We start from the raw sequence: 18057 nt of genomic DNA, 5'->3' as shown, positions 1-18057 counted from the left end.
ACACAGCCTCCACAACAGCTAGCAGCTGCATCGAGCGGACACTGAGCGAAGACGAGACACGGAGACGCTGGCATCAGCCGCTGTCACTCACAGCAACCACACCCTCAAATTTACAGAAATTCATGACTTAAAACATCTTAAAATAAGAAGTTAGAAATAATTCGCCCCTGTACAGTTGTTATGGCAGCAGAAACCATCTGTAGAGATGAAAACTGTTTTTTTTTATACCAGGCTATAAACATGTTTTTAAAGTTGGACATTTTAACGTTGATTCCTACGGGAATGTGCTCTGTCTTGGAGTCAGTCTCAAGCGGTTTACCACTTGGTCAGACTTGATGTGTCAATGTGGCGTGTTTTCAGTGATAGTTTAATTTATCAACTCATGGACTGTAAACTTATGGTCAACATCTAGACACGTGTTGCTAATGACAACACATCAGCTCTGTATCCAACCACACCTCATTATTAGCACATCCTCACAAACAGAAGTCCTCATGTGGGTTCGAGGATGCATTTGGCATAAAAAAAATTAATCTGCATCAGGTAGAAATAGCAACGATGTATTGCGCATTGTGCTGCTCTGCACCGTTTGGAAGACAGGGGGCCGTGGTTTTAGTCCAATTAACTGTCAAAAGAGCTCCTTGATGGTACATACCTGGACAGCGCTCACATGTGTCACTCTGAAAAGGAAAGATGACGTCTTTTTCTCTGCAGAACTCACAGATAAAACCCCGAGCAAGACACAACTGTGTGACAGAAACACAAACACCGATCAATATCCAGAGTTGTGTTGCTCTTTGGTCTGACTTACTTATAATGTTGCATATCTATAAATAAACTGAACTGGATCACAAAACTTTGGTTCCACAGTTAATGCAAATACGATATTTGCCTGTTTCTGCAGAAGGAATAATTTTTAAATCAGCTAAAAGTAGAGCAAAATGTGACCTGGTAATTTTGCAAACATTCTCGGACTATAAATTGTCAACTGATGAAGCTTTAAAAAGTTGTCAAGTTGTACATTAATGGGATCAGGATGCTCTGAACTGTAGTTTTGTTCAGTCTGTGGAAGCTGATTGGCAACAGTGAGTCTGTCCAGTCAGTGTGTCCATGTCCATCAGCACAGGCAGTGATATGAGTCACTTTACACAGACTGGTGTACATGTTTTTAATGTGTGAATCTACATGTGGTACTACATATGTCCTCAGTTTGTCTGAAATGGCCTTTGTACTACAAAATCAATACAACCACAAATTTAAATCAAATCTTTAATTTAACTCATACAGCAAACCACCACTAGATGGCAGTATACAGCAGAAAGATTTCCCCTCTTGCTCCATAAATTACAGATGAAAAATCATGGAAGAAAGTTATATCCAGGAATGTTCACAAGTAAAATGTTCATTAAAATGAAGTGGCCACACAATATATTAACCCATTTATTCACAATGAGAGCAACTGGGGATTAAAGACTTTGCCCAAGGGCCCGTAGTGATTTTCAGATGGATCAGCGCTGTATCGATTTGTGTGTGTGTGTGTGTGTGTGTGTGTGTGTGTGTGTGTGTGTGTGTGTGTGTGTGTGTGTGTGTGTGTGTGTGTGTGTGTGTGTGTGTGTGTGTGTGTGTGTGTGTGTGTGCGTGTGTGTGTGTGTGTGTGCGTGCGTGTGATCTTCTCAGGTAAACTGAGAAGATCTGGGTTATTTCTGTTACATATGTCACAGAGGTGTTAAACAAGCTGTGAAATAAATTCATCTTAAATCAGGAGAACATCTGTGAAAACACTCATAGAATTGTGGGACTTGGAGATGTTATCCAAAAGGTGTTTTTTTTTTTTTACACACGCAAATGACCCCTTTAATTAATAATTATCTTATTGGCTTGAACATCAAAATATGGATGAAAAGCATCAAGAATCAAGCATTTTTTTTGAAAAGCCGTTTTAAGCATGTTGGAGCTCCATGAAGCTGTTAACTATTGTTAAAACCAAACACATAAACGAACAAACTCCCACATTTGAGATAAAACAATGACAGTTATTAAAGCAAGATAACTTTGGTAAGAAAAGTATTTAACATGTTCTTTACCTGCATTTCTCACTAAGCAGGAGGAAACATTAACAAGGCTGTTTTAACCACATAAACTGATGGAGTGATTTTCTTGCCACTATTTAAAAAAATAAATAAATAAATTCTGATCTGGTGTTGTTTAATCTGCAAAAAAAGTGTCCAAAGGCACAGACATCTTACCCAGTTATTGCACTTTACCTACAGACCAAGTCAGTGACAGCCAAACAAAATGGAGCAAAGTGTGATAACTCAACAGGTTGTCATGCTCTCATTCTAATATATAACATTCTCCCACATTTCACCGCTATGACCTGCAACACAAGATTCTGCAGAAAATAACTCCTTAAGATCCTATTGTCTTACGTACAATTGTACAGGTTCAATAAAGCCCCTCTATCAATCAATCATAAACAATATTTACATTTTAATGGCATCTACAGGAGCCCATGCATGTGTGTGCATACATGAGCTCATGACAAGAGCGGAAGTTAGCTTTGAGTTAGCCGAAGTCAGTGTGCACGCTGAAGTTTACAAAATCACTCCATCTGTGTTATCAGGTTACTAAAACAGCATTTTCAGTTTTAGAAGTGTTTTTCTCACAAGCTTTTACATAATATATGACAAAGAGGATATATTACATACAAATGAAACAGTTTCTAGCTAGCTAGACCAGCCACTGACGTCACGGCGTTGCTCTACTCTGATTGGCTCTCACTCCTGCCCCACAAAAAAAGGAAGAGAATGTGACCCTTTGACCTCTTAAAATAGGGTTAGCCATCTTTGAACTTGTCCAAGGTCTGTGTACCAAGAATGCTCCCTGTGAATTTAAAGACTCTGGTAGGAATAGGATTAGATTTATGCTGAGTAAAGACAGATGGACGGATGGAAGCAAAGTCTTTGCGCAACTCAATGGCCATATTTGATGGCCTCGGGTAAAAATTAAGTTATTAAAGGTGCCGTAATTAATTAATGTAAATTAACGTTATTTTGTCAGCCATAATAACATACTAAAATAAAATCAATGATAATAATACCAAATGCCGGTAACGCACTCACCGTCTCATCAGTAAATTAAGTCTGAGGCTCCGAGCCTCTCAGGGTTTCGAACGCAGCATTGCAGTTGTGTATGATGTAATCACGTAACATGCTGCGCACACCCGGAGGACATCGAGACTGCATTGAAAGCTCAGTTTTGTGAAAAATACTGATTTTAAATGAGAGTCTGGAAGAGATGTGGTGGAGCAATTTTTCTGCCTGACTGAAATCACCTCAGAAGGGGCGGGGCCTGATTGGACAATGACATCCAGGGGCAGATCAGACGCTCTGGAACACTGATAACCACGGTAACAGGGAGAGACTCAGACAGAAAAATAATCCTTCCTCTTCCCATTTGGCATTTTATTCATTCATTCATTTTCAGACACTTATCTGAGTCCGAGTCACAGTGTGCAGCAGAGCAAGGAGCTCATCCCACACTTCCCTATCCTCAGCCAAGTCCTGTAACCCGATTAAACATTAGCTTTGATAATTATCTGCTATCGGATTAGCTGAACCCACCACCACCAGTGCCCACCACTCGTCATAAGTTTGTCTTTTTGAGATAAATCCTGTGTGGTCATTATGTATGGGCTCAGGGAGAATCTTTTCTAATCTTTTGGTAATTATAGCTGCAAAAATTTTGTAATCAGTATTTAACAGTGGTGGTCATATTTCAGCTAATCTGAAAGCAGATAATTATCGAAGCTAATGTTTTTGCTAGCGGATTAGCTTTTCAGATAAGTTTTAAAACCATCATCGGACCAATTATCGTCCGATAAATTTAGTTCCAATAACTTTCAGTCCGATAACAGTTATCGGTTATCTGTAATAAAGATAATTTTTTTAGCAGTTTATCGGTTTATCGTCATAAAAGATAACTTTTCAGTTATCTGATTAATGGCTATCGAAGCTAATTTTTTGGTTAGCTGTGCCACCACTGGTTGTATTTCCTGTTGTTTATACAATATAATTTTAGAAACTGGATCTGTTATCTTGTATATGGTTTTGTCAGCTTGTTGTTTTTGCAGCCTTCTTGCCAAAAGTTTCATTGATTTTGAACTTGACTCATAGTATTTCTGCTTTGTGAATACCACCTTTTTTCAATTTGTGGAACGGTTGGAGCTGGTTTTCAGTCGTCGCCGCCAGCACAATCTGAAGTTAGCCCCTAAAAAGTGTCACACGTGGAGATGACCTCTTGTAAACAGAAGATTGATGAAACGGTTAATGATTTTATTTTGCGGTTAAGAGAGTTATTTTGTGGGGGAAGATGAGGCACTGTTGGATCAGCTTATGGTGGGTTTGAGGAAGGGGCCAATTAGGCAAGAATTGATCCGACAAATGAGACGTCAAAGGACTATGTCCTTTAAGGATGCTTGCAAAGAAGCCCAGGCTTTGGCACAGGAGCTCGATGAGGGCAAAGAAGCCATTATCTCGAATAGAGTCTCCTATGCCCCACAAAGCCAGGGAGCAGTTAACCCTGATCAATTAAAAGCACAGATTAAGGCTGAGCTCAAGGAAGAATTGTTTGGTGAGATAAGGACTGAGATTAAAGATCAATTAAAAGCTCTCTCTTCTGATCTCATTACAGAGATAAAGGCCCAGTTTTCCATCCACAGTTTACCACCTGTGGCTCCATCAGTTCCCCGCAAAGGGGCGCCAGGGGGTACTATTGCTGCCATTTATCAGTGGGATTCAGAGGGAAGGCCTATTTGTCGAGCTTGTGGAGCAGCCGGTCATGTGCAGCGCCGGTGCCCTCAGAGGTCAGTTAAGCCACAGGATTTTTAGCTTCCCCTGCAGCTGAGGGCCAAGTCGTGGGGGTAGTAAATCTGGAGCAGGAGCCCAAATCAAATATAACCAAGCCTGGGATTGACTCAGAGCCGAAGTCTGCCCTTGTCGGTGAGTGCCCTGATGTTCTAATAAAGTTGAATAATCGAGCTGTTCCTTTTGTACTCGATGCCGGGTCACAGGTCACGCTGATGAGCCAAAGTCTCTTGAAGATACCCTATATAGGCTATGCCCTTGTTGAATGTATGGTGGGAGGCGTTGATGTTCCAGGTAAAGGGGTAATAATTGTAGAGGATGGCTGTTTGGGCCCCGTTAAGGGTATACTGGGGATGAACATTATAAGGCCAGTTTGGTCCGCCCTTACAGAGGGGAGTCATCCGGGGTTGCTAGCTTTTAAAACTGTGATGCCATCTACAGAGAGTGAAGCCTGGTCTAGAGCATTTGTGGATTGTCAAAGGGCCGTTATCAAAGGTCTGGTACCATTGTATGAAGGGGTTGCCAAGTTGCCTCACCAGTTGCCAGTAGCCATCCCTCCTCAGTCGGAGATGGTTTTGTGGATGCAGATAACTCCCACCTCTTGTAATTCATCTTGTGTTGTGGTTGAACCTCTTCCAGAGGGTGATAAAGAGTGGCGTATAGGGCGGACCTTGGCCACAGTGACAGAAGGGCGTGTTCCATGCAGAGTGTGTAACCCTAATCCATACCAAGTGGACGTCCCACAGCGACAGCCAGTGGCTAGTGTCAGGGAGGTTATGGTGGCGGATATCCAAGGAGAGCAGGAGCTTGTATTAAACCCTGTTGCCCCAGATGTTGTTGAGGTGACCGTGAGACATGTGGGGGTGGGGGATGGAGAAGTTGAACATTTACATTCTGTGTTGCCCCTCCCAGGAGGTGACCTTACTCCAGGACAGCAGGAGGAGTTGACAGCCTTGCTCTATAGATGGAGGAAGGTTTTTTTCACAACACGAGGAAGATTTTGGCTGAACTGGAGTTGTTAGACACCAAATACCAACAGGCTTAGCGCCCCCTAGTCGAGAGCAGTATCGTCCAGTCCCTCCTGCGTTATATCAAGAGCTACAGACACTATTAAAGAATATGCTTGATAGTGGAGTAGTGAGGGAAAGTGCTAGTCCATGGGCTGCCCCGATTGTGCTTGTAAGGAAGAAGGATGGCGGTTGGAGATTTTTAGTGGACTATAGGAAACTCAACGCATTGACTCATAAAGATGCTTATCCCCTACCTCGCATAGAGGAATCTCTGACGGGGCTGAAAGCGGCCAAATGGTACTCCACTCTGGACCTGGCCAGTGGTTACTGGCAGGTCGAGATGGACCCTGCTGACCGTGAGAAGACAGCATTTACAAATCCATTTGGGCTGTATGAGTTTGAGAGGATGCCCTTTGGCTTATGTAATGCCCCTGCCACGTTTCAGAGGTTGATGCAGCGCTGTTTGGGTAGTTTGGTTAACGACTCTCTGTTGATACATCTTGATGATGTTGTGGTCTTCTCTCCAGATTTCAACAGCCACCTGAAACATCTGGAAGAAGTGTTTCAAAGGCTGAGTCAACATGGCCTTAAGTTGCAACCAAAGAAGTGTAGCCTTTTTCAACGGGAGGTGACTTATTTAGGCCATGTGATTAGTGAGAAGGGAGTGGCGACTGACCCTGCTAAAACTGCGGCAGTAAAAGAATGGCCAGTGCCTCAGACATCAAAACAGGTGAAATCGTTCCTTGGCTTTGCCGGTTATTATAGACTGTTTATCCCTGGTTTCTCAAGGATTGCTACACCTCTCCATGCCTTTTGTGACTTAGTTGTTGGTTGGGATTATTATTAGTCTCCTTTGGCAAATACAGACTAATTTTTCTAGTTTTATTGCTGAGAATTATTTTCCTCTATTGTGATTTTTTTTTTATAGCTGTGTTTATTTGTACTTCTTTGATTCTATTAAAATTTGTTTAGTATTTGATATTGTTGACATAATTTCCAAACATTTCGTATCCACGAACTTGACATTTTCACCGAAAGCCAGATAAATTTTTCGAATGGTTTCCAGGTGCCAGTCTCTAACAGCTTCTGAAAAAATTCTGATGGAAAAAAAAGTCCTTTTCATTCCGCCATTTCCAGACAATGAAAATCCGACGAGGGGGCGGGACCACTCCTTCCTAAGGCGTGCTCACAGGCGAATGACGTCACCGACAGGCGTGGAAAAACTCACCCATGTGCACAAGGGTTCAAGCATGTCTGACGTAAAAACATATGAATGAAATCCATATAGTTTTTGAAAAAAATAAAAAGGACCGTTACTTTATGGACAGACCTTGTACGATCACATGCTGATTAAAAATGTGTTAAAAAGATACGTTGTAATTTAAAAACACACTTAAAAAGGACAGCGAGAGAGGAAAAAAAGGAAATCTCTCCTGAGCTGATGATGTGTGGCCTGTTGCAGTTGCATTGAACAGCACTAATGACTGTGCACTGCTGGTTTTTGCACCAGTGGGGAAAATAAACGTGAATCAGGCTGAGAGCAGCTCCTGTGTGACCGTGATGTCCTTCCTGCACCACAGACACGAGTGACATTGTCCATAGTCCAGCCAGATAGATAACACCAGTATATGAGTGCCGAGACCCTCAGTTACAACTGCGCTTCTTCAGCGCATGATCCACATAAATGTGAACACCGTGACAGAGCACTTCTTTTTTCTGCCGTATGCACGGATGCTGCTGTGTAGGCTCTCAGTTGTCGAGGTGGTTTCCATAGTAGAGAAGCTTGAATCTTCGACTGGACTGGGTTGCTTGATGCGAGGACGTTTCGCTTCAAATCGCAGAAGCTTCCTCAGCTAAAATTCTTGCTCTGGAAGTCTGACTTCTGTCTGACTCTTGTAGAGAAGAATAAACAGAAAGCCACAAAAGCTGGAGTTAGCAACTACTGTGCTACTACTGTGTAGTTAGCACTCTCCTAATGACAGGGCAGCTGTCCCTCCTAATGATGGGATGGATGCCTTTCCTGATGGCTCCCTTGATGACTCTCCTGATGATGTGAATGACTCATTACCCTGAACAAAAGACTGAAACTCCTTTGACCTGAGTACCCCATTGTAAACAGGGGATAAAGTGTGTCTCAGACCCCCTCCCCGGTTAAGACTAGGTTTCAAACGTTTCACAAAGAATGCCTCCTTGACCCCTCTCTCAAACCATTTCTTCTCTCTGGCTAATATTTTAACTTCCTTGTCCTCAAACGTGTGGTTAGTGTCTTTAAGGTGGAGATGAACTGCAGACTGAGGTCCACTGGCGCCCTCTCTGCAGTGCTGGTATAGCCTTTTGTGTAAAGGTTGCTTAGTCTCACCTATGTAGTGTTCGTTACAGTTTTCCTGACATCTGATAGAATACACTACATTGCTTTGTTTGTAACTAGGGATCCTGTCCTTAGGGTGAACTAATTTCTGTCTCAAGGTGTTAACCGGTTTAAAGTAAACTGGGATTTTGTGCTGTCTGAAGATCCTCTGTAGTTTTTCCCCTACTCCTGCTAAATAAGGGAGAGACACTCCTTCTTGTCTCCGTCTCCTGTCTATCTGGTCTCTTTGTTCTCTGGGACTTCTGCACTTTCTCCAGGGACCATCGTGGGTACCCACATACGGTGAGGGCTTTCCGGACAAGTTGTTGTTCTTTAGCCCTTCCCTCTGCAGTTGTGGGCACCTGTAGGGCTCTGTGTTGAAGCGTCCTGATCACCCCGAGCCTGTGTTCAAGGGGGTGGTAGTAGAGAAGCTTGAATCTTCGACTGGACTGGGTTGCTTGACGCGAGGACGTTTCGCTTCAAATCGCAGAAGCTTCCTCAGCTAAAATTCTTGCTCTGGTGGTCTGACTTCTGTCTTGACTCTTGTAGAGAAGAATCTGCACGGAGGACCTCGTCCTTGGTTCGGTAACTTCCGAACTGGAGCACGATGGATTGAGGTTTGGTATTTGGGACCTTCTGCTTCAGTGCCAGTGCTCGGTGAGCCGTTCGATCCTGAGATCTTTCTCATGGGCAAAATTGAGTGCATTTTCCAATGGCCTGACCAGGAAACCAACAATATCAGTCCCCTCTTTTCCTTCAGGTATGCCGTAGATCCTCAGGTTGGTTCTCCTCGCTCTCCCCTCCTGGTCAGTCAGTTTTGCCTCAAGATTAGCTTGGTGCTGCAGTAGCTTCTTAATTACCGCCAAGGTTACTTGAAGCACATTCTCCGTTTCACAAATCTTAGAAACATGGTGTCTAACCAGATCCTTACTCTGGATGGCATTACCCTGACCTCTAGTAATACTGTGAGAAATCTTGGAGTCATTTTTGATCAGGATATGTCATTCAAAGCGCATATTAAACAAATATGTAGGACTGCTTTTTTGCATTTACGCAATATCTCTAAAATCAGAAAGGTCTTGTCTCAGAGTGATGCTGAAAAACTAATTCATGCATTTATTTCCTCTAGGCTGGACTATTGTAATTCATTATTATCAGGTTGTCCTAAAAGTTCCCTAAAAAGCCTTCAGTTAATTCAAAATGCTGCAGCTAGAGTACTGACGGGGACTAGAAGGAGAGAGCATATCTCACCCATATTGGCCTCTCTTCATTGGCTTCCTGTTAATTCTAGAATAGAATTTAAAATTCTTCTTCTTACTTATAAGGTTTTGAATAATCAGGTCCCATCTTATCTTAGGGACCTCGTAGTACCATATCACCCCAATAGAGCGCTTCGCTCTCAGACTGCAGGCTTACTTGTAGTTCCTAGGGTTTGTAAGAGTAGAATGGGAGGCAGAGCCTTCAGCTTTCAGGCTCCTCTCCTGTGGAACCAGCTCCCAATTCAGATCAGGGAGACAGACACCCTCTCTACTTTTAAGATTAGGCTTAAAACTTTCCTTTTTGCTAAAGCTTATAGTTAGGGCTGGATCAGGTGACCCTGAACCATCCCTTAGTTATGCTGCTATAGACGTAGACTGCTGGGGGGTTCCCATGATGCACTGTTTCTTTCTCTTTTTGCTCTGTATGCACCACTCTGCATTTAATCATTAGTGAACGATCTCTGCTCCCCTCCACAGCATGTCTTTTTCCTGGTTCTCTCCCTCAGCCCCAACCAGTCCCAGCAGAAGACTGCCCCTCCCTGAGCCTGGTTCTGCTGGAGGTTTCTTCCTGTTAAAAGGGAGTTTTTCCTTCCCACTGTAGCCAAGTGCTTGCTCACAGGGGGTCGTTTTGACCGTTGGGGTTTTACATCATTATTGTATGGCCTTGCCTTACAATATAAAGCGCCTTGGGGCAACTGTTTGTTGTGATTTGGCGCTATATAAAAAAAATTGATTGATTGATTGATTGATTGATTAATTCTCTCCTCCACCTTGTCCAGTCTGCCATTAGCTCTTTTAAGCTTGTGTTTTATGTTGGATAGTTGCTTCCTGTTATCATTTCTGAACTGTCAAAGCTCGTGGAGGATATTTTTTAAGCTAGTTTCTGGAATATCCTCACCATGTGAGCAGAAGCTTAGAGATCCCACTTTGCTGCTTCAGCTAAATTCAGGTTCATCCTCCATCACAGCTGTGGTCACCCTACTTCAAGTAGTAACCCCTTTCTCCATTGTTTTCAAAAAAATTATGTATTTTAAAATGACCCAAAATTTATGGGGTTATTTTACAAAGCCGTCAGGGAGCTCTTGAATTAAGCTGACATCTTCCTGGAGGCGCAACTGTAAACCCCTGCTGGGTAATATAATGTCTCCAGCATGTCCTGGGTTCGAGCAGTGCATCGCCCTAATTGCCCTTATGAACAACCCGCCCCTGTGTACGATAGTGCATAAGGAAACGTAAGCATTTTCATGTATTCACACTCTATTAACTCTATGCTCTTGTCATTTTTTCCTGGAAATTATTGCATTTCAAATCATTTGTGAGCATACAGATGCTTTAACTTATTCCAGAATAAGTTTAATAATTATACATTCAATCATAATGGTTATTGATGTACATCAATAAGATCTATTTTCATCACATGGTTTGAGACTGACCTTGCAGTCCTGAACATGTTCCATTGCAGAGTGCAGCAGTGTCCTGGCCAGCGCCACCAGCTGACCCTTCTTCACCCTCAGGAGGTCATCCATGGAGAAGAGGTGTGGCCGCTCAGTCAGGTGACCAGGAAGCTGTTCAAACTCATTCATTACTCTGCACAGGAACACAAAACAACAAAAAGTTGTTTTCAGCAGGCCACGGAGCAGGTGATTGTGGGATCCATTAAACCTAGCGGGGAAATTAGTGCAGAAAATCCACTATGCTGATAGAGCAGTTTATCTGCCAGGGAGGGAAATTCAATAAGTTGAGACTGTGGACTTCAAAATGGCGGCGTAGAGAGAAGTCAGGTCCGGGAGTGCTGGTAAAGCTATTCATTAATATTTTCAACTAACCCTACTAAAGACCACAACTCCACTCATCTGGTGATAGATCTGTTTAAGATGAGCATTAACAGCTATTTTTTGAGACAAGAAGCGCGACCAAGGAAGAAAAATACGACCTCGGATACTACTGACGAACGGCAAGTAAGCATGGCTGAAGAGGGTGCTAATGAAGCTAATGTGGCAGAGCAGCATGCTAGTGTGAAACGGGGCACTGACACTGGACTCCAGGCTGCGTTGCATGATGTGGTGCGTGAGGTGCGCGAAGTGACAGTAAGTGTCACTAAAGTTGTTGATGAGAAACTCGCACCAGTATTAGAGCTGTTAAAAAAACTTGGCGACACGTTGGACAGCCACGAAAAGAGGCTAACTGATACAGAGCAGAGGATTTCAGCACTGGAGGACGTAGTGGACCCAGCTAAAACCAAGGCTGAGGCTTTGGAAAAGACTGTGAACTTTTTGGCTGAGTGTGTGGATGAACTGGAGAACAGGGGGCGCAGAATGAATGTCCCTACTCTGGGAGTGCCTGAGGATGTGGAAGGCATGGACCCGACACGCTTTTTCGAGCACTGGCTCCCCGAAGTGCTGCAAATTAAAACGAAGAACGGACATATCAAACTGGAGAGAGCACACCCTCACCTAAACAGAGACCGAGACCACTAGTCGCTCATTTTCATAACTACCAAGACAAACAACGCGTGATGGATGCTTCCCGGGAACTCGCAAGGAAGAATCATGTGGTTAAACACGGAGACTCCGTGGTTATGTTTTTCCAGGATTTTTCGGAAAGGATAAAACACAGTGAAGAAGCGTCTCCAAGCTGTTGGTGCAGAATACAGGCTGATCTCCCCGGCCAAACTGAAGGTGACGTACCGTGGTTCAAGCCAAGTGTTTAATAACCCCGCTGAGGCTGAGCAATATGTGCATGCGCTCGATGGAGGCACTCTTGATAATGACGAGTGACGCTTAAACTGCTCAGCACGGCGTGAAACATCTCAGACTATCATCTACTTACTTGTAAGTGAATCAGTAAAAGGCTGATGAGAACTTTTAATAAGAATGGAGCTGTACATCAGCAAATAACTGTGTAGGCAAAGACAGACACGCCCCCCAGCGGCCCGGTGTTCGCGGACTGATGTTTCTTTTTACCGCGAGAGGTCCCACTCGCTTGATTTCCTCTGTGTTCGGGAGGAGGACAGCGTTTTGTTCTATGTTTAATAGTGTGTACCCTGAGTACACCTTCTTCTAAATGTTCAGTGTGTGTCTTTTTTGGCCCGGTGTTCATTTTTGCAATGCTCCAAACTTTGATGACTGACTCATGCTTTGCTATTCTGCACTTTAACTCTCTTTATGTTAGGGCTTAAATTGTGTACCTGGAATGTTAAGGGCTTACATACACCTATAAAGCGTAAAAAGGTTCTGAACTATCTTAAAAAGGAGGGGGTGCAAGTAGTATTACTGCAGGAAACACATTTAAATGACAGTAAACATTTAAAACTTCAACAGGGGGGGTTTAATCAGGTCTTTTTTCATCTTTTACACCAAGGTGCCATGGTGTAGCTATTTTGATACAAAAGGATCTTCCTTTCAAATGTCTGGACTGTATAAAAGATAATTCAGACTGTTATGTACTTTTAAAGGGAACTCTTTCTGGAGAAGAAATCTCAATATTGAACATCTACAACCCACCTGGTTACCCAACACATCCTATCCTCTGCATTTTCTGAAATAATTAATCTCGGCACTAAACATATTATTATAGGAGGTGATCTTAACTGCCATCTTAACCCTGTTATACATAAATCTCCACCTGGTGGACCCTCACTTTCCTCACATGCCAAGATAGTTAATGCATTTTGTGAGGACATGGATTATGCAGACGTGTGGAGAGCTCAGCATCTTACTGAAAAAGAATATACATTTTTCTCAGGTGCTTCACACTTATCTTCAAGGATTGACTATTTTTTGCTCCCTAGATCTTCATTGTGCTCTTTTAGTTGCTCAATAGGCCCAATTATAATCTCTGACCACACTGCTGTTTTTTTGCAGTATAAATTATCACACCAGTTAACTCGAACCAGGTTTTCCTCATACTTTAGGGACGAGTTTAAGTTTTTCTTTGTCTATTCTATAAATTCTAGCTCTACTAATGACTCATCCCTTTTGTGGGAGACTTCAAAAGCCTTTTCTCGGGGTATCATTATATCCTATGCTTCAACTAAAAGGGAAAAGACAGGCTGAACAAAAAAAAATTCTTGAATCCAAATTAAGATGTGCTGAAAGAGAATGTGGTGCGCGGCCTTCTTCAGAGAAAATTAAAGAGGTATCTGCAATTCGATGTGCTTTAGACTCCCTCCTGACAATGGAAGCTTCAAATCAGATCAGATTCGTAAAACAAAAATTGTATGAAAGTGGTGACAAAGCAGGGAAATATTTGGCATACTTAACAAAACAAAACAAAAAAAAAATCTGACTCTCAAACTATTGGCTCAGTTGTGGATAACCACGGCAACCAATGTTTTGATGCCTTAAGCATCAATAATGCTTTTAAAAGCTTTTATGAACATTTATATAAATCTGAACAACGTCCTAACTCATCTCAGAAAAATGAATGATTTCTTTTCCTCGCTGAACCTGCCTTGTCTGTCAGAAGAGCAGAAGACAGCTCTTGATGCCCCTGTTTCTAAAAAAAAAAAGAGGTACTTGATGCCATTAAAAAGTTACAGTCTGGTAAGTCCCCTGGTCCAGATGGACTCAGTGTGGAGTTTGATAAGGAATTTCATGATATATTACAACCCCTGGCAATAATTATGGAATCACCGGCCTCGGAGGATGTTCATTCAGTTGTTTAATTTTGTAGAAAAAAAGCAGATCACAGACATGACACAAAACTAAAGTCATTTCAAATGGCAACTTTCTGGCTTTAAGAAACACTATAAGAAATCAGGAAAAATAATTGTGGCAGTCAGTAATGGTTACTTTTTTAGACCAAGCAGAGGGAAAAAAAATATGGAATCACTCAATTCTGAGGAATAAATTATGGAATCACCCTGTAAATTTTCATCCCCAAAACTAACACCTGCATCAAATCAGATCTGCTCATTAGTCTGCATCTAAAAAGGAGTGATCACACCTTGGAGAGCTGTTGCACTAAGTGGACTGACATGAATCATGGCTCCAACACGAGAGATGTCAATTGAAACAAGGGAGAGGATTATCAAACTCTTAAAAGAGGGTAAATCATCACACAATATTGCAAAAGATGTTGGTTGTTCACAGTCAGCTGTGTCTAAACTCTGGACCAAATACAAACAACATGGGAAGGTTGTTAAAGGCAAACATACTGGTAGACCAAGGTAGACATCAAAGCATCAAGACAGAAAACTTAAAGCAGTATGTCTCAAAAATTGAAAATGCACAACAAAACAAATGAGTAACGAATGGGAGGAAACTGGAGTCGACGTCTGTGACCGAACTGTAAGAAACCGCCTAAAGGAAATGGGATTTACATACAGAAAAGCTAAATGAAAGCCATCATTAACACCTAAACAGAAAAAAAAAACAAGGTTACAATGGGCTAAGGAAAAGCAATCGTGGACTGTGGATGACTGGATGAAAGTCATATTCAGTGATGAATCTCGAATCTGCATTGGGCAAGGTGATGATGCTGGAACTTTTGTTTGGTGCCGTTCCAGTGAGATTTATAAAGATGACTGCCTGAAGAGAACATGTAAATTTCCACAGTCATTGATGATATGGGGCTGCATGTCAGGTAAAGGCACTGGGGAGATGGCTGTCATTACATCATCAATAAATGCACAAGTTTACGTTGATATTTTGGACACTTTTCTTATCCCATCAATTGAAAGGATGTTTGGGGATGATGAAATCATTTTTCAAGATGATAATGCATCTTGCCATAGAGCAAAAACTGTGAAAACATTCCTTGCAAAAAGACACATAGGGTCAATGTCATGGCCTGCAAATAGTCCGGATCTTAATCCAATTGAAAATCTTTGGTGGAAGTTGAAGAAAATGGTCCATGACAAGGCTCCAACCTGCAAAGCTGATCTGGCAACAGCAATCAGAGAAAGTTGGAGCCAGATTGATGAAGAGTACTGTTTGTCACTCATTAAGTCCATGCCTCAGAGACTGCAAGCTGTTATAAAAGCCAGAGGTGGTGCAACAAAATACTAGTGATGTGTTGGAGCGTTCTTTTTTCATGATTCCATAATTTTTTCCTCAGAATTGAGTGATTCCATATTTTTTTCCCTCTGCTTGGTCTAAAAAAGTAACCGTTACTGACTGCCACAATTTTTTTTCTTGATTTCTTATAGTGTTTCTTAAAGCCAGAAAGTTGCCATTTGAAATGACTTTAGTTTTGTGTCATGTCTGTGATCTGCTTTTTTTCTACAAAATTAAACAACTGAATGAACATCCTCCGAGGCCAGTGATTCCATAATTTTTGCCAGGGGTTGTAATTGATCCTCTGTTGAACATGCTGAATGACTCCCTAACTAAAGGCACATTACCACAGTCTCTTAGAGAAGCAAATGTTTCTTTGATTTTTTTAAAAAGGCAAGATTCCTGAAGACTGTGCATCATATAGACCCATCTCATTATTAAATGTCGATCAGAAAATTCTTTCTAAAGTGTTCGCGGTCAGATTGGAGAAAGTGGATTCATAAAAGGTCGGAATTCTCATAACAACATGCGCCGTATACTAAATATAATTCGATACTTCCAACATCACTCTAAAAGCGGCCTTGTGCTTTCCCTAGATGCGGAGAAGGCATTTGACCCCATAGAGTGGCCTTACTTATTTTACACACTAAATAAGTTCGGTCTGGGAACAATCTTTATAAACTGGATTAAAATCCTGTATAAAAGTCCTCTCTCAGCAGTACTCACAAATGGATTGCGCTCACCCTACTTGCCATATTTAGAGGAACAAGGCAGGGGTGCCTGTTGTCACCTCTGCTCTTTGCTCTTGCTCTAGAACCTTTGGCTGAGGCTATTAGAGACAATGATAACATTAGTGGTCTTCGAATTGCAGATAAGGAACATAAAATTACACTTTATGCTGATGATGTTTTGATTGTTATGACCAATCCAGAGACCTCTATTCCCTGCCTTATTGAGGCAATTAATGTTTTCAATAGTTTTTCAGGCTACAAGATACATTTTACCAAGTCTGAGGCTATGCCTCTGGGCCTTTTAATTTGCAACAAGCTTCTGTGAGACCTTTTCCTTTCAAATGGTCTCCAGAGGGTTTTACTTACTTGGGAATACATGTAACCCCTAAATTTGAGCAGATGTACAAAGCAAACTTTCCCCCTCTGTTCGACCGCATTCAGCTTGACCTGGAGAGATGGAATACACTTCCCATTTCCTGGATAGGCCGAATTGCATTACTAAAAATGAATGTTCTCCCCAGGTTACTCTACCCACTTTAGATGGTACCGGTAATGCTGTCTCATAAGACAATTAAACAGTTATACAGTTGGTTTAGTTCCTTTATTTCATCTAAAAGAAAGGCACGTCTCAAGATGGCCATGCTATGCTGTCCCTCAGTAGAGGGAGGATTAGATTTGCCAGAAATTAAAAATTTCCTACTGAGCACGCATTTACGAATTATAGCTGACTGGGTGCATAATAAATCTGACTCATTATGGATGGACATAGAAAGTTCCATGTCTGAATGTCCGTTAGCAAACCTACTGTTTCTCAGAAAGATCCGATCCATAAGGCTCGCTTGCTTATGGATTGGATCCATGCACCACTCTGCATTTAATCATTAGTGATTGATCTCTGCTCCCCTCCACAGCATGTCTTTTTCCTGGTTCTCTCCCTCAGCCCCAACCAGTCCCAGCAGAAGACTGCCCCTCCCTGAGTCTGGTTCTGCTGGAGTTTTCTTCCTGTTAAAATGGATTTTTTTCCTTCCCACTGTCGCCAAGTGCTTGCTCACAGGGGGTCGTTTTGACCGTTGGGGTTTTTACGTAATTATTGTATGGCCTTGCCTTACAATATAAAGCGCCTTGGGGCAACTGTTTGTTGTGATTTGGCGCTATATAAATAAAATTGATTGATTGATACAGTTACAGCATGGCGGACAGTAAGAAGTCTAGAAGGCCGCACAAACATAATGTCTATGTTCACACCATTATGGAAGAATCCCGAGTTTGCATCTGGCATGGCAGATAACAGATTTCAAAATTGGGCCCATAAAGGTTTATCTAAAATGAAGGACTTTTTCAAGGGACATGTTTTTATGTCTTTCAATCAGTTAAAAGGAAAATTTGATATTCCTCGGAAGGATTTTTATCAATATCTCCAGGTGAGGGATTTTATTCGAAGGAATGTTGCGGATCCTGTGCAACAAGACATCCCTTGGGTACATATTGCGGCACTTTGGGATTACCTTTCACTGCTATGCTGATGATACTCAGTTATACATGCCGATAACTGCTGGTAATCTCATCCACATAAAATCCTTGCCTTGCATCAGTGAGAAGCTGGATGTCTATAAACTTCCTACTTTTAAACTCTGATAAGACTGAAATGATGGTTTTTGGTCCAGTGAGACATTGGCATCAATTCGACCAGTTAACGCTTAGCTTCGGCTCGTGTGTCATACATCACACTGACAAAGTGAGGAACCTTGGGGTAATTTTTGATCCTACATTGTCCTTTGACCTCCACATTAGAAATATTATGAGGACTGCTTTCTTCCACCTGCGAAATATAGCAAAGATTCATCCC

At 42.0% G+C, this 18057-nt stretch overlaps 1 protein-coding gene across 2 annotated transcripts in view; it reads right to left on the bottom strand.

The window, feature by feature from the left end:
• rubcnl (rubicon like autophagy enhancer) overlaps positions 1–18057 on the bottom strand; it is a 59701-nt gene that overhangs the window by 9099 nt on the left and 32545 nt on the right. For both annotated transcript variants that reach the window (XM_034186786.1, XM_034186787.1), the window contains 2 exons: positions 10915–11068; positions 656–746 (listed from right to left, as the gene is read on the bottom strand). In XM_034186786.1, the coding sequence (XP_034042677.1) occupies positions 656–746; positions 10915–11068 (245 nt within the window). The remainder of the gene's footprint in view (positions 1–655; positions 747–10914; positions 11069–18057) is intronic.

The sequence above is a fragment of the Thalassophryne amazonica genome, chromosome 14 (genome assembly GCF_902500255.1).
Source record: "Thalassophryne amazonica chromosome 14, fThaAma1.1, whole genome shotgun sequence".
In the NCBI taxonomy this organism is placed as follows: Eukaryota; Metazoa; Chordata; class Actinopteri; order Batrachoidiformes; family Batrachoididae; genus Thalassophryne; species Thalassophryne amazonica.
This window is presented reverse-complemented; position numbering and strand designations above follow the sequence as displayed.